At 40.7% G+C, this 14,932-nt stretch overlaps 1 protein-coding gene across 2 annotated transcripts; it reads right to left on the bottom strand.

Annotated features, from left to right (window-relative positions):
- si:busm1-57f23.1 (uncharacterized protein LOC368621 homolog) lies at positions 1-5,162 on the bottom strand. 2 transcript variants are annotated; one of them, XM_050052484.1, is made up of 5 exons: positions 5,031-5,162; positions 4,622-4,870; positions 588-739; positions 395-496; positions 1-301 (listed from the first exon to the last, which is right to left on the bottom strand). In XM_050052484.1, exons 2-5 carry the CDS (start codon positions 4,707-4,709, stop codon positions 206-208), a joined length of 438 nt encoding a protein of 145 aa, XP_049908441.1. In that variant the 5' UTR covers positions 4,710-4,870; positions 5,031-5,162; the 3' UTR covers positions 1-205. The 2 variants fall into 2 exon arrangements, with proteins under 2 accessions (XP_049908441.1, XP_049908440.1); XM_050052483.1 differs by having other exon boundaries at positions 4,622-4,873; positions 5,031-5,152.
- Positions 5,163-14,932: the final 9,770 nt, after the last annotated feature.

Genomic DNA, 14,932 nt, shown 5'->3' with positions numbered 1-14,932 from the left:
TTATGGTAACAAAAGTCAGTCCTTTTCGGACAAATTTTATTGAGATTGTGATGTGTCAATGTTGCAAGTTGTTCATGCTCTCCAAAAGTACACATCCAGCATTTAAAATCAGCTGCAAAACATTTATTCAGAGAAAAAACATATCAAAATGTAATAAGTCAAAGCTATAGAGCCAATCTATAAAAAAGTTAGGCCTATTAAAAAGTTAGGCCGTTTCCGTAATTTTCTTGCAATTGTGTTTGTGCATCTCGTGTTTGTTGTTGCGGGGGTCGAAAGTCATCACAAAGTGGCACTTCAAGCGCTGCAGAGAGAGAAACAACAATAACTGTTACACAGGAAATCACCAAAATCTAGCTTTCTTTAAAAGGCAATAGGTCTGTAGTAGACAATGTACCTTTTTCTCAAGACTGCAGCTGTTCAGGTCGGGATTCTCAGACCTCTGACACTTGGTTTTTCCCAGGATCGCATCAATCTTAAAGTTGATTACATTGGTCACCTAATAATACGAGTGGACACAGGACAGATGGTTACATGGTGACATGATGTGTTGCATGTGAGTACCTCTGCTTCCGAAAGGTAAATCTAACCTGTGAATGAGCGGAGACGACGGAGACCAGTTTGAACATCTTCTTGCTCTTGGTGTTTGCGTTGAAGATCGTCACAGCATGTTGGGCTGCCTCCTGGATCTCAGCTGAATCTGGACTCCTTTCACTCCAGCCACCCAGAAGAGGCACTTTTTCTATGTGGAAATTAAAACACACACGAAAGGGAAATCTCATGATGATGGCTATTAATGGGATGATAAGTAAGTGACATGTACCTTATGTTCTCAGCAAAATAACAGACTATTAAAGGAATACTTCATCCCTCAAATGACTATTTGTATATCAATAACTGACCCCATGTTACATTGACTTCGTCAAGAAAACTTTACTTTTCTCACATGCCGCTGGTCAGCATAGAATACAAAAACTGAGAAAATCCCCAAGTACTTCACAATTTTGTTATCACCTTAGCACTTAAAAGTGAACGAAAACTTATCTGCGCTCTTCGGAGTCAGGCTCAGTTGACAAAAACAGTCACTGCCACTGCCTAGGTTGTGTTATTGTTTGACTTTGGTGCTTTAAAAGGTTAGTGCGGACTCACCAAAGTGTTTTTCCCAAACCTAACCATGTGTTGTTGTTGCCTAAACCCAACCACGTGTGTTGGAGAGAAAAAAAGGTAATTTGCGCTGTTGTACTGACGTAGTGCGTTTCTGTCAAAATAGACTGTATGTAAACGGTAAATTTCCTGTGAAAACATAAGTGTATTTTGAAAGAAGACAATGCATTTAACAAGCAGAACTTGACATGGTGTGTATGTTTTTGTTGTTGTTAAACGTGGACCCCTATGACTTCAATTCATCAAGCATTATCTCTGTTATTGGATCCTTCATTCAACATGGACACATGCAAGAACGTTTGAGTAACTGCTATACAAATGGTCATTTTGGGGTGAAGTCTTCCTTTAAAGTGGCACAGCATTATGCAATGAAATGCACTCACTCATACAGATAAAGATGTACATTATCAAAAGGACGCTCTATAATTTGCTGTTTCAGTCCAGAACATTAGTCAAGGATTTGGAAACTTTAAGACCGCCAAACATTGGATTCAGCAAGACTTGTTTTACCCTGCCAAAACCATCTTCACCACTCTGCCAAACCAAGCCTCAATCATCAGGCCAAGAATATAAAGTAGGTTTTCTCAAGGAAAAAGAAGAGGAACTTAGAGATAATGGATGCAGCTCTTGTACCTTGGGTGACACAGACAAGCAAAATGATGTTGGTTTTGTTTTTGTTTTGCACAGTTTTTAGACACAGCAATAGTGGTGTAGCTCTAGGCATGACAATGTCGGTGGATGAAGCAACCATTTTCATACAGACTGAAATATCCAGCCCATTCTCATTCTGAAGTAATCAAATAATGCTACTTTGTTAGTGAATTCGGCATCAGACACCAACGCCAAGAACCACCTTTTCGGTGGTGTGATAAGCTCCAGGTGGTGTCAGTTTGTAACGCAGCTGGACAGAACCTTTTGCAGTGTAATGATACACCACCGATCGGCCAGACAGCACCTGTCGCAGCGGTATCATATGCCACAGCATGGCGTCAGTTAGAAACGCTGCTGGTAACAATGTAATGAAAGGAGCTGGAAAGTCCCTATAGGGCAGGCGGGAAGGGTGGTGCATGGGTCCAACAAATCCCGGACTTTCACCTGGGAGCCTGGTGTTCTAAACCTAACCATTTTGTTGACGTTGCGCCATTGGTAGCTGCATCCCAGAAGGTCAGCAGCAGACACGGGAGGATACCTAGCAAGTAGACGTGAAAGTCAACTGACAAAGCAGCAATAGATGATGACTTGGGATGAGAACGTGTTGCGATATCTCAACAATTATTGGATGGATTGCCTTGAAATTTTGCACAGACATTAATGATCCACAGAGGATAGATCTACTGACTCTTCCTCTGGCGCAACTATGAGATGGCATTCATGGTGCATTGAGGATGAATCCTTAAGGCATTAGTGGTCACCTGACTATTTATCTAGCACCATTGGCAGGTCAAAGTTTTCCCTTATACATCGAAACATCTCCATCAACTTCAGTGAAAGGACTGGCAAATAGTTTTGTTCGGACATTCTTGGTTCCCAGACGATATATTGAACCAACTTTGGTCCCCAGATTTTCCTCTGGCATGACCAGGAGGTTGACGTTTGTAGTTAATTAGCAAAGGTTAGCATGCTACCATGCTTATACCTGCTAAACATAAACATTTCTGCATTACCACTGTGATCAAGTTAGCATGCTGACGTCACTGTGCTCATTATGCAGATTAATGTTATGACTATGACAATGTGTTTTCCACGTAGTGACTAAGCCTTGGTTGAAAATCCTGTTTTTACTGCCACCTGACAGTTGCGACGTGTCCGATCCCAACCCTGTCAAGTTCATTATGTAACGTAATCCAACAATACATAGATGCTGGGGTGTGTTCAGAGGTGCAACAGACCACACCCAATGTTGCAGCTGGGTATCAGAAATCAGATATCAACACACTTGAGCCTTGAGCATTTGCAGCCTTAATTATGTACATATCTGAACCAACCGGAAAGTTTCTCAGCTCAGTAAAACCATTTCACCAACAGAAGCCACTGATGTTGGCAAAAATTAGGTGAATTGGTACTGAGTGGCCCTGATGGATTATTTTTCATTCCTTAACACGTCCAAACCAAACTCCATTCTGCCAAATTAAACAGCATCTGACAAATGACAACCTTCTCCGACTGCCGGCTGAGCCAAAGCTTCTGACTCACTGTACCCAACCAGACAGCAGCACAGAGTCACTGTCTGCAGACTGAGTACATGAGAGCACAACAGGCACACACTGTGCAGTTTCTTTTAGTTGTTTGAAATAAATCTTGATAGAAATCAACCACTTGAATCATTTTATTTTAAAAGAATGAAACTTTTAATAGCTGATGCAATCTGCTCATACAAGAGTTTAATCACTACTATTTTCTGTAGTTAAAGTAATTGTGCTTTTCCTGTTTGTCTCAGTGGTTGGATGGGCGTACACCGTTTTCACCTAATTTTGCTGTTATTATGTTTATATGTTTTGTCTTTTATTTAAATACTGCATGTGCGTCATTGCTTTTTTTTACACTGCCTCTGTAAAGTGCTCATTTGTTTCATCTCATTGTATCATAAACAGCATACGAACGCACAAAGTTAAATGGGGTTACAAATGTTTTGTTCGGCCAGTTTCTAGACTGTTGGTCCTGATTCTGATGCCCGTGTTGCTGCCATTGTTGCATCGCTGTATTGTCCTTTCAATCAACTCATACATAACCTCCCCTTTCTAGCCATACAAAAAAGCGTGCACACAGGCTGTATTTTGTTTACTCTTCTCAAGCTGCGCCTAACCGTGTACACAATCTCGATACACATTGCTTCGCATGTTAAATATTGAATGACAGTTATATTTATGCTTCACCTGACCTGATATGGCTTTAATTCTATTGAGCTTTATCCGCATCAGTGCTTGTTGGGACACTCATCAGTGTTCAGGAGATAAATCAGGACTATTTTGTGAAGGGTTGTGCATGCAACTGATTTAAAATAAGCACAAAATAGTGTTATATTAAACTACAAGGACGAGAGAAGGTTATGTGCAAGCAGAAAGTGTCAAAGTTTAAGGGTGCACATTCCTGTTTTTAGCATTTTATCTCTATGGGGCGTTTGGCATCTTGACATTAATTAAGGTCACCAATGTAAGACCCATGTGGATCACAAGAATAGAGGTATAAATATGAGTAATATAAGTGTAACCAGTGTAAATGATGACACCAGGACGATATAATGAGTAATTGTGAGGCTTTAAAGATACCGATCCTTTGCATTTTGTGCATCGGCTCATTGAATTAAGCAAACAGCATTAGTCATGAGTCTGTCTCTTGTTGTTTTATGTCTCAGTTATCATTTTGTCACCACTTTTTGAAAGTGATATCAAGTCACAAACGTCTATTCTCAAGGAAATTATTCAGAAACAAACAGTGGATCATTCTCTGTCCTACTACTTACTTGTTGTGATGACTTCCTCCACGGGCTGATCTCCCATACCCAGCTGGATCGCTGACAGACATATCACCACGGCCAACGGGAGAGACATCTTCGCTTATCAACCTCCACCAAACTCTGCTGCGCTCCTTAACAAGGGGAAGATGAGTGGAAGACGGATCTCCACAAGAAGATGTCAGATGAGCAAGATGGATAACTTCAGCTGGACCACTTTACAACCAACTGGAGGTGTCCCTCAGTGTTGGCAGCAAACTGCTGGTGTTTGGATCCACAGAGAAAGCAGAAGAAAAGGGAGATAAATTGTAGATTGTTATGAGAAAAGGTCAATTCAAATGACTGTAACAGAGCCAGAAAGTGCGAAAATGACAGCTTTAGAAAAGACTACAAGAGGAGAAACATTACAGCTCTTTACCTTTCTGATAATGAAAAGAAAACAGGACTTCACTCAGTGGCTGCCGAGCACCAGTGAGCCAGACTGAGGGAAATAATGTGTGTAAGGAGGAGAGAAAGAGGGAGGAGGGGGGTGTCGGTGAGTGGCAGCGGCTGTTCAGCATTTAAGCTCTGGTATGTTTAACAAGCCAGTGAAGACCACACCCACCACTGCCTGGCAATGACGTCATGCTGGGATTTAACAACCATCAGCGGCTTTGGTGTGTGTGTGACACAGATGTGTATGACACAGGGAAGGTGGGGATGGGTGTCAGATGTGTGCCGTTGTGTGTGCGCGCTGGTGCTCTTTGTGTGTATTCATGTGGGTGTGTAGTCTGCCAGTGTGCTGTGTGTGTGTGTGTATACGTGAATGTGAGCATGCACATATTGTTGGTTTCTTTACAAGAGTGACCGAGGCACTTTTGTGGAGCTGGTTACTCCTGCTGGCAGGCGGTGAGTCACTGTGCAAACTATAGCACGCGTTACGCACCACTTCTAGGTACATCAACATCCTGTCTGGAACATTGGTTATCATGTGATACAGCCATTAACCATTCAGATGGCAGTGAATAAATACACAAGCATCAGCAAGTGGAACTGAGTGGAATTAATGTGCTCGTGTTTAAAGATGTGGCTGACAGACAGGAAGGGTGATTTTAGGATGCCTCTCACTTAGCTTTTAAACAGAGTGATGGTTAATGTCAGTATGCCAGTAAACCAGAGAGGGACATCCCATACTTTTAAGTCCAAATCACAAGGGGGAAAAAGTGTGCGCCACTAGAGGCCAGCATACCTCCACAACAAACCAACAGCCCAAAAGCCCTGACATATTATTGCCTTGTGATGTTATCACATTCTGCAACAGTTGTCTATTTATACATGCAGCACACACAAACTTAAGTCCAATTTTAATTCTCCCTTTAGCTCTGTTTTGGTCTCCACCAGAGCATGTGAGCGGAGCGGAGCAGGTGAAAATTTCCGCTCCTTGCTCGCAGACCTGTCAGTTTGCGCTGCTCGTCCACTCTGCTTGGTTCTGCGCATTCTTCGCTCCTCTCCGCTCTACTCCATTATAAATTTTATCCCGCTCCACTCGTTCACCACTCCGCTCAAAAAAACTGCGTCATACTACCCTAACCTGTAATCTTCTATTCACAAATAAAACATGAGCTTGGCAGATTCTCTGGGGAAGCCCTCTCCCTGCAGTTAGGGACCGTTCTCCAAGGTACTGCTGCTTCTCTTCTCAGTTTCTTTTCTGAAGTACACAGTGAACTCCATAGTTTTGAAAGAAAATAGTGTGGGTGTGCGCAGGTGCAAAGATGCATTCTGGGTGGGGCATGAGCGACCAGAGCGAAATTGGAGCGAGAAATAAGGCTCCGCTCCACCTTTAAAAAAAAAAATAAAAAATAGCCGCTCCTAGCTCAACACAAAATCCTTCCGCTCCCCGCTCAGCTCTGCTCCACTCACATGCTCTGGTCTCCACCAACCACTTCGATCAGGGGTGGGCAACCTGCGGCTCCACATGTGGCTCTTTAGCCCCTCCTAGTGGTTTCCTGTGGCTTTGACAGGAATTAAATGGAGATAAATAACCATTCTTATTTTTTAACATTTTAATTTCCATTTATTGTTGTAGGCTAAAAATAGCTTGTGTACGAATTTTTTAAAAAACGTTTTAACATTTCGTAAACTAAAATGTGCGTCATATGTCTGGCCTGGCGCCTTTTCCTCTATAAACATCGCTAGTGATTGCTACAATAGTCTTGCGTCTTCCTAGTCTCTTACACAGACGCCGATGATGTCAGCACGCTGGCTGACTCTGTCGTCTGTGGACATTCCCAAAGGAAAGTTGTAATAGAACTAGCGCTGGCTCCCAGCGGCAGTGATGTGATTGGATCCAAATCCTTGTACTTCCTCGACCAACAGCTGATTAGCTTTGCCTTACGCCCGCCTACACCGGAATTGCTGTTCCCCGAATTGTTGTCCGTAGTACACCAGAAAAGAAAGTGTTCAGTGTATCGCAAGAAGAGATTTAAATTGATATGATTTCATTTGATTCAGCTATATTGCAGAGCTGCAACGTCTCTGTTACATGTAACAAACATGCCGTACCTATGGCAACGGCGTCACATGGTCTGGATATCCCCGCCCATTTCTATTACAAAACGAAAGACGAATGCCCACAGACTCCCATTCCGAAGTAAGGGAGGCTGGTCACGCGAGACTAGGGTCTTCCTCGCTAGGCTAGCTGTGGATTCCAAATCCAAAAAGGGAAAAGTCTCAGGGGAAAATAGAGAATTCAATAGTGCAAGGACAAATTTATTTGCTTTCATCAGCTTTGCTGCAAAGTTAAAATACCAAATAATGAAAAATAGCCCACTGCAGAATAGCCACCCTGTGCTTAAACATATTAATGAGTGCTCATTTAGATCTATTTGTAATGGTGATAGGCTAAATTCGATTTTCAAGGCTCCTTTGATAGTAAAGGTTGCCAACCCCAGAATTAGATCAATATATGCCAGGGATGCCCTCTCTCTACTTGTTTCCTGTCACCACTCTACTGTCACTATCTAATAAAAAAGCATAACATGGCCAAAAACAAGGATACCCCAATGTTCCACTTTCTCCACCAGCTGGTCGCTAACATTTTCTGTCTGCTGTTTGATGCTGGAAAGGCAGTGCACATTTCAAGCATGTAGGTTGTTTCAATATAGTGGGTAACATATGAAATATTGGGTTTGGGTGTCCTCCACTATAAAATTTTGACTGCCAAACACCTAATTTCTTGCATTCTGATGTTTTTTCATGCAGCAATTTGCGCCTTATCTGCATCAGGTGCATATGGTGTGAATGTCTGATTTCATACTCCCGAAATCTACACCTATGGTACATTTGGTTTATTGGAGCCTATGGCTTGATAACAACTTCCTGCTGCTGCTGGAGGTGATGTTACTAAGAGTGGTGTGAGTGAAACAAACCAAGACAATGAGCTAAAAGAGGCTAAAAAGCTCCGTACAACTGCAGATTTAGGTGAGAATCCTGTGTGGGTCTGTTACTGTGAGCAACTCCTCCACAGTCATATGACTGATACATACAGTATTAGAAACAGTAGCAGTCAGTAGTTTTTTTGCACATGGTAGTGGTTTGAATGAACGAAACTTTCCACTCTCTCAGCTCTCAGTTTTAAGTCCTGACCGTGGGCGTTGTTGGTAGCATGAATAATTGTTTTTTTGTCTGTTAGTTGGCAGGATGCACATAGTTGGCACAATTAAAACCTTACAACAGATCTTAAGGAACACTGAGAAAGAAATAAGTGATTTTTTTTCTAATAGATGGCGTTCCAGATCCAGGCTGTTACTTACTTCCAGTACATTTTGTCACACTAAAGCAAGACTTATCCATGCAAGTCGTTGGAGCTGCTAGTTCGTTAGTATAGCATTAAAAATGTAAATAAAAAGGCAGTTATTGTTATCAGTAAACACTTCCAAGCAGCACAAACCACATGCACTTAGGCCCTGTTTAGACCTGGTATGAACATGCATCTTGGGTGACTTGATTACATGTGGACAGCCGAGGCACATTGCTGTTTACATTTGTGTTTAGATTTCGTCACTGCCTCGCACACAGTTATTACGCCCACACTTTTACTAGCTGCTCTGTAGCATGCTTGTTAAGTAGTGGTTAGCGGTTGTGCGGTCAGTACAGCTGGAGATATCGCTGTCTCCTTCCATAGGGCAAAACAATGGACGGTCATGGAACACTTCGTCCAACTTGACATAAAATGGGTATACAGCATTAGTGCACTGCTACCAAAATAACCACCACGTCCTGCACTGATGACATATACTCCTTTTTGACAGTCACGGGCTGTTTGGTTCGGGTCATCAGCCCAGCACAGCATGGATTTACATTTCATGCGTTTTCCACAGCAGGCCAGGAGAAAGAAGTTTACCTGTTGGAGGTGAGCTGTTTGCAGAGGTGCAGTAAGAGCCTGGAGTCTGCAGCTCTTCATCAACATCTCACTGTGGCTGTTTCTGCTTTCACTCTTCCTCCCTGCTGTATTAATACACTTGCCTTTAATGATGAAAAGCTGTGGACAAAGTTCCACTAATTCGGTGATAATCACATTTCATTTCCTTCAGATTCTTCACAGTGAAAGTCCCCAATATTTTGTTACGTAAAAACTTTTATTGTGAAGCAGCAAATTGAGGAAATGTTTCAAGCAGCAAGTTCACACAACTTCTAATACGGCTGATAGCGAACATAAAACAGTAAAATAAAGCCGATATCTAAAGTAAAAACAGGACGCAGGAGAGAAACTAAACTCCAAACCACAGAGATTCAGTTAGAAGCTACACACAAAGACTTTTCAAAAAGTCTTTCTCTTAGGTCTAAGGCTTGTTTGAGAGGGAGAGAGCAGGGTCGTCAAGGGTTGGCTGCGGTCGGTGAGACGTCACTGCTACCCGCTTGAGAGCAGATGGCCCAGCTTTTGGACCAACTCTGGAAGAGGTCCATCTCTGGCACAGCTCAGCGTGGCACGTCACATCTTAACGGATGAAGAAATGAACAAAAGATATGTGGTCAAATGCGTCCAAGACCATCTCGGCAAGTTGTCAGAGAGATTGGATCACGATGCATCAGATCACCCCAAAACGCTTTATAATACCAGGTCTAAACAGGGCCTTATGCCTCATTAAGTAAACATAATCACATATATTTCCCTTAAGGTAAGGGGTAAATTTTAAATTCCCATTAAATTAAACTCTCATGCAATTAGACTAAAAGCATAAACAGCAAAGCAACAGCTTTGACTCCAGTATGCAATGAGTCAGAATGCCCAGCAGGGGGAAGCAGCACTGTATCCCATAGTGCAACAGGTGGTTGATGAGACTACATCACTGTATTTTCATAGTCTGGGAATGCACTAACAGCTGGGTTTGACAAGCTTGAATACAGTAAATTTCAACTACAAAGCCTCACTGTGTGTTTCAGCTGCAAAAGCTCAGGTTTTAAGCAGCGGCACTGATCAATCTAAGATAAGTTAAAGATGCATAAACAGAGATAGCTAAATGATATCCAAAAAAACTGACAGCTCTGACAGAGGAAGTTTAGATAAAGATAGGTGAGACAAAGGATGGGCAGATGGGATCACACTGACAGGTACATTTGCTCATACGACCAGGCAGATGGGCAGGCAGATAGACGCAGTGCCAGACTGGAAGAAAAGAACACTGCAGATGGACGAGGAGTCATAAAAACTGACACAGACTGAGACACCAACATGGAGGGAGATGAGCAGCAAAATTATTTCTCCGTCTGGCTGGAGTTCACTGCTCCCAATGAGACGCCCTGTATTGTAACTCATCCAAGCTGCGACTGTCAGGTCAGGGTCAGTAAAGGGGGCGGCTTCATTTTGCTCAGATTGGAAATCCCCCTTTTCAAAGGAATAATTGATGTCAGTGTTGTATGCCTGATGAGCGGGCTGGACACCAACTGCCACACGTTTCTTTCACATTGTTTTTGTCCAGTCTATCCAGGCCAAAGGTCGAAGTTACTTCACAAGTAAACAGCCTAAAACGGAGCAGACAGCATCGTCTACTGTGTGATATTCTAACTGCTCTCTAAGGTTACTAATATGAAGAAAAATCTAGTCTAAATTTAGAGTTATATTTTAGAATAAAATGTTGGCATTGTCATTCCTGCTAACCACAGATTTCATACATATAGACAGCAGTAGACCACTGTTCCAGACACAACAAAGTAAGTGTTCTTTAATGAGAATTTGGGACATTTCCAGCCTTATTTATAGCAACAAAGCGTGTGTTTTTAACAAGCATTCAGGACATGTCACACAACATTTGTAGCGACCAAACCGAGTCTTTTTTAATGAGAGTTTGGGACATTTCCAGCCATATTTGCAGCGATCAAGGGTGGATCGAGGGTATTCTAAGCCAGACATAATGTTTTCCTAACCCTAAACAAGTGGGTTTTGTGCCACACATTAAAGGGATATTTCAGATTTTTTTAAGTGGGGTTGTATGGGGTACTTACCCACAGACAGTATATCACAAACAGTAGATGTCTGGAGAAGCAGGCTGGAATCTGACATGAAAGCAAAGTAATCTACTGCTGAGGAGGGGCCAGCAACAAAATGTATTTTAGCCACCTAAAAATAGTGTAGGCTATGTTTAGAGTATTTTCACTGCTTCACCCTATGGTCAGACAGTGATTTCCAACAGTAAAATGAAGCCATTATTCAAAGCCAGACTACATTGACAAAAACAGTGATTTAACATCACTGAAAACAGGAGCTGCTGGTCCACCGCTGCCTTAAACATTTAGATAGTTTGTGTAATTGTGTGACTTTGGTGTTTAAAAGTGGTAAGCTGGGATTTACGAATGCTGCACAATAACACAAACTAACTAACTAATTGAAGCAGCAGTGGACCGGCAGCCCCAGTATTCAGCGAGCTAAAAATGAATGTTTGTCTCAATGGAGTTTGGTGGCTTTGACGAGGACATCGATGGGGATCTGAAGCTGTTAATGGCTCCCCGTTGAAATGGGCTTTCTGAGGAAAAAGTATTCTCAATACAGCATACATGTAAACTGCTGCCCACATCCACAGCACTACATTGCTTAGCTTCCATGTCAGACTGCAGCCTGCTTCTCCAAACTGGGGGCGTGCTGACCGCCATTTACTGTATATAATTAATTGACTATAGATAAGTACTCTATACAAGCCCGCTCCAAAAAGTCCAAACTGTCACTTTAACCCCAGAGTTGTTTCATAAAGCTGAAAATCAAAACATGACGAAATGTAAAGTTTCTACATATCTGCTACATATGCAGTGTATCAATGTAAAATATCTGTTGTTTATATGACCATGCAATGCCTACATTTATAAATCTTTGTGAAACCAAAACTCCTCACTGTCTTTTGACACTGCATCAGCAAGGTGTTGATTCTACCCCACAGTAATATTGAGGCTCTCGTGCTGCATCGCACTGTGTTGCACTGACAGATTTGTTTTTCCACCTCCATTTACATTCATGAGGATAAAAGGTCAGTGCTTTGGATAATGAGTTGTTCCTGTCGCCCAATTTATTGTCAGCTAGAGCGAAGAGTGCTGGAGCCATTAATGGGTTTAATGTTTTTCTGTAGTCATCACATAACAGGTACGCTACATAATAAATAAATAAATAAATAAATCAAGTTCCTGTCACATGAAATGGGAATAAAGAGTTTAGCTGGATCACTGAGTAACACCTAGAAAAGCTTGTTGTTGTGAACATAGTAAGCTACTTGACAGCCAACAGTGATTTAACTGTAATGAGCCTGTTGAGGGAAACAGCATTTATAGACTGTAGCTGCTATATTCAGTGCCTTTGTGAAGATGAGTGGGAGACAACACACTTACACAAAGTATCCCTCATAATTGTCTGCACCAGTAGATGGCTGTAATGGAAGTTTTTTTCTTTTTCTTTAGTTAGCACTACATATTAGCAATAAATTTATCTTAATGTGTTAATCTGGCCAATTTTTATTTTATTTTATTTTATTTTTTGTAACCATTTTTTCCTTTCCTCTTCAAACTAAGGCAGAAAACTCATCATAAAAACAATAGTTGGATTATTTGAAAATAAGCTTTATCCAAAAAAAATTTAAAAAAAAAAAAGGGTTACATTCATAAATCAAAATAAATTATTAATTGAAATTAAAAAAAAAAAAAACATACAAAAGTAAGAGTCAAGTAATATTTCAGTCATTGGCTATATTTTATTTTATTTTTTATTTACTTTCTTTTTTAGAAGAACTGCGTTCATAGTTTGGTCATTAAGCACATTTATTCCACTATTACCTAGAGCTGTATTCAAAAATGTTGGCAGTGTACATTTCTGCAAACCATAGATACATTACATTTGTATGTTACTGTGTAGCAGGTACATTGAAACTTAACATTCAACAATAATTAAAATGTGTGGCCAGTTTAGGCACAAAAACAAACTGGTTTGGGTTCAGAAAATATAATGTTTTGGATTAAAATATGGGTTTAGGGAGCACAGTTCCTGCTGAAAAAGCAGCAGTGTTTCTGTAGAAATCAGTCACTTTTCATGGCCCTATCCCGGCCAGAAAAACAGCCACGGATTGCAAAGAAACACAAGTGCTTAGGGCCCAAGGAAACACAGTGATGGGTCCCTAAAAACACCCATGTAACAGGGTTGAAAAGCCACTAGAAACACAGCAATGACTCGCTAAATCACAACTGGTTTTGTTGTTTGTTGTACAATGGTCTGCAGCTTGGCAGGTGTAGGTGACATGCCATCCAGCATATCCTACACCTCTCAGGCCTATCATGTCACTTTGGAAACACTGATATGATGTGTATAAAGAGGGCAAATGTACCGTATTCATGGTTTGCAGAAACATACAATGCTAACATTTGGGCAATTGGGCTGCGGCATTACTTATTATTGATTTGATTTAATTTAATTTAATTTGATTTGATTTGATTTGATTTAATTTAATTTAATTTAATTTAATCTGGTTTGATCTGATTTGATTTGATTTGATTTAATTTAATTTGATTTACTTTAAGTTAATTTTATGTTTATTTTTAAAAAAAAAAATTCAATTCACATTTTTGAGGATTATTTAACACATGTAGAGACAGAAAAAGATAACTTAAAAGGCAAAAAAGAAAATACATAAATACACACATAAAACATAAACAAACAAAAGCGTTAGCAATTTCAGGAAATAAGCACAAATAATATAATGATAACAAATCAAGGGATTTAAAAAAAAAAAGGAAATTACTTATATATTATTTCATAGGATGTAGTTAAATAAACCCATATATATAATTTTAAGTTAGATGATACATTACATAACAACTAGGTACACACAGATATCAACACACATGACACCCACATGCCTAATCATACATGCTCACACCCATGAAAGTGTGTGTACCCAAACATGGACACATAGTTACCATACATACATATTTATGTGAACGATACAGAACAAGAAAACACTTCTGTGCTACTAATCTCACTACTTCAGCTGCCATATAACCAAAGATCACTGGGAACATTGTCTTTTATATATATCAGTCATTTTTCCCACTTGTCTTTAAAAATATGCACTTGATTTCTAACTCTCATGCTGATTTTTTCTTTGTTGTAAATCTTCACAAGATGTTTCCATTTGAATGAATGAATGACTTTATTGCGAACCAACAAAAATAAAAGTAGAAGTAAAACTTATACGTCCCTACCCGTCTTACATTTTTTCTTTTAACTCGTATATTATTTCAACAAATTCCCAGATTTATTTCCAACTAATATACAACTATCCCCAGGCTATTTGCCACCAAAGTAAATAAATAAGCAATAACCCCGGTTTATACAGTCCAAGTAAATATGCACTGCCCTGACACAACCTTTCCTCGTCTATATATCTTCCAAAAATATATTTTTTAATATCTTTTTACCAGTTCCTTGTAATTGTTTAATCATTGCTACCCTGTTGATTAAAAACAGGTGAGAATCTTTCTTATCGGTGTCTTCTGCTATTTTCCCAAGTAACAGGAGTAAGTTTTTTATTAAGTTTGCAGCTTGCAACACTACCAACCACTTTGCAAAATTCCACATTAAAAGTGCTGCAAGTGTAAAAAGTGCTCCTGCTCCTGCTCCTGCTGCAGGAGACCTGTCTCTGTTTTCCCCATGCCACATTCCTCAGCCCTCAGACCTGGGATCAGTGCTGATAGCTCAGCCTCCATAATCCCCTTACAGTTAGGCCCCGCCCACTCCGCCAGGTGATTGACAGCCGGCTCCTCCAATGACGCGGCGGCAGACCGGTCTGGCCTCCTCCTTCCCCTCCTCCG

Source organism: Epinephelus moara, chromosome 9 (assembly GCF_006386435.1).
Source record: "Epinephelus moara isolate mb chromosome 9, YSFRI_EMoa_1.0, whole genome shotgun sequence".
NCBI classification, from domain to species: Eukaryota; Metazoa; Chordata; class Actinopteri; order Perciformes; family Serranidae; genus Epinephelus; species Epinephelus moara.
This window is presented reverse-complemented; position numbering and strand designations above follow the sequence as displayed.

Excerpts from the sequence above, each read along its gene's own strand:
- si:busm1-57f23.1 (XM_050052484.1), bottom strand. The coding sequence starts at position 4,709 with ATGTCTCTCCCGTTGGCCGTGGTGATATGTCTGTCAGCGATCCAGCTG. Across the intron at positions 497-587 it reads TCGTCTCCGCTCATTCACAG|GTGACCAATGTAATCAACTT; the intron begins GTTAGATTTACC and ends TCGTATTATTAG. Across the intron at positions 302-394 it reads GCTGCAGTCTTGAGAAAAAG|CGCTTGAAGTGCCACTTTGT; the intron begins GTACATTGTCTA and ends CTCTCTCTGCAG.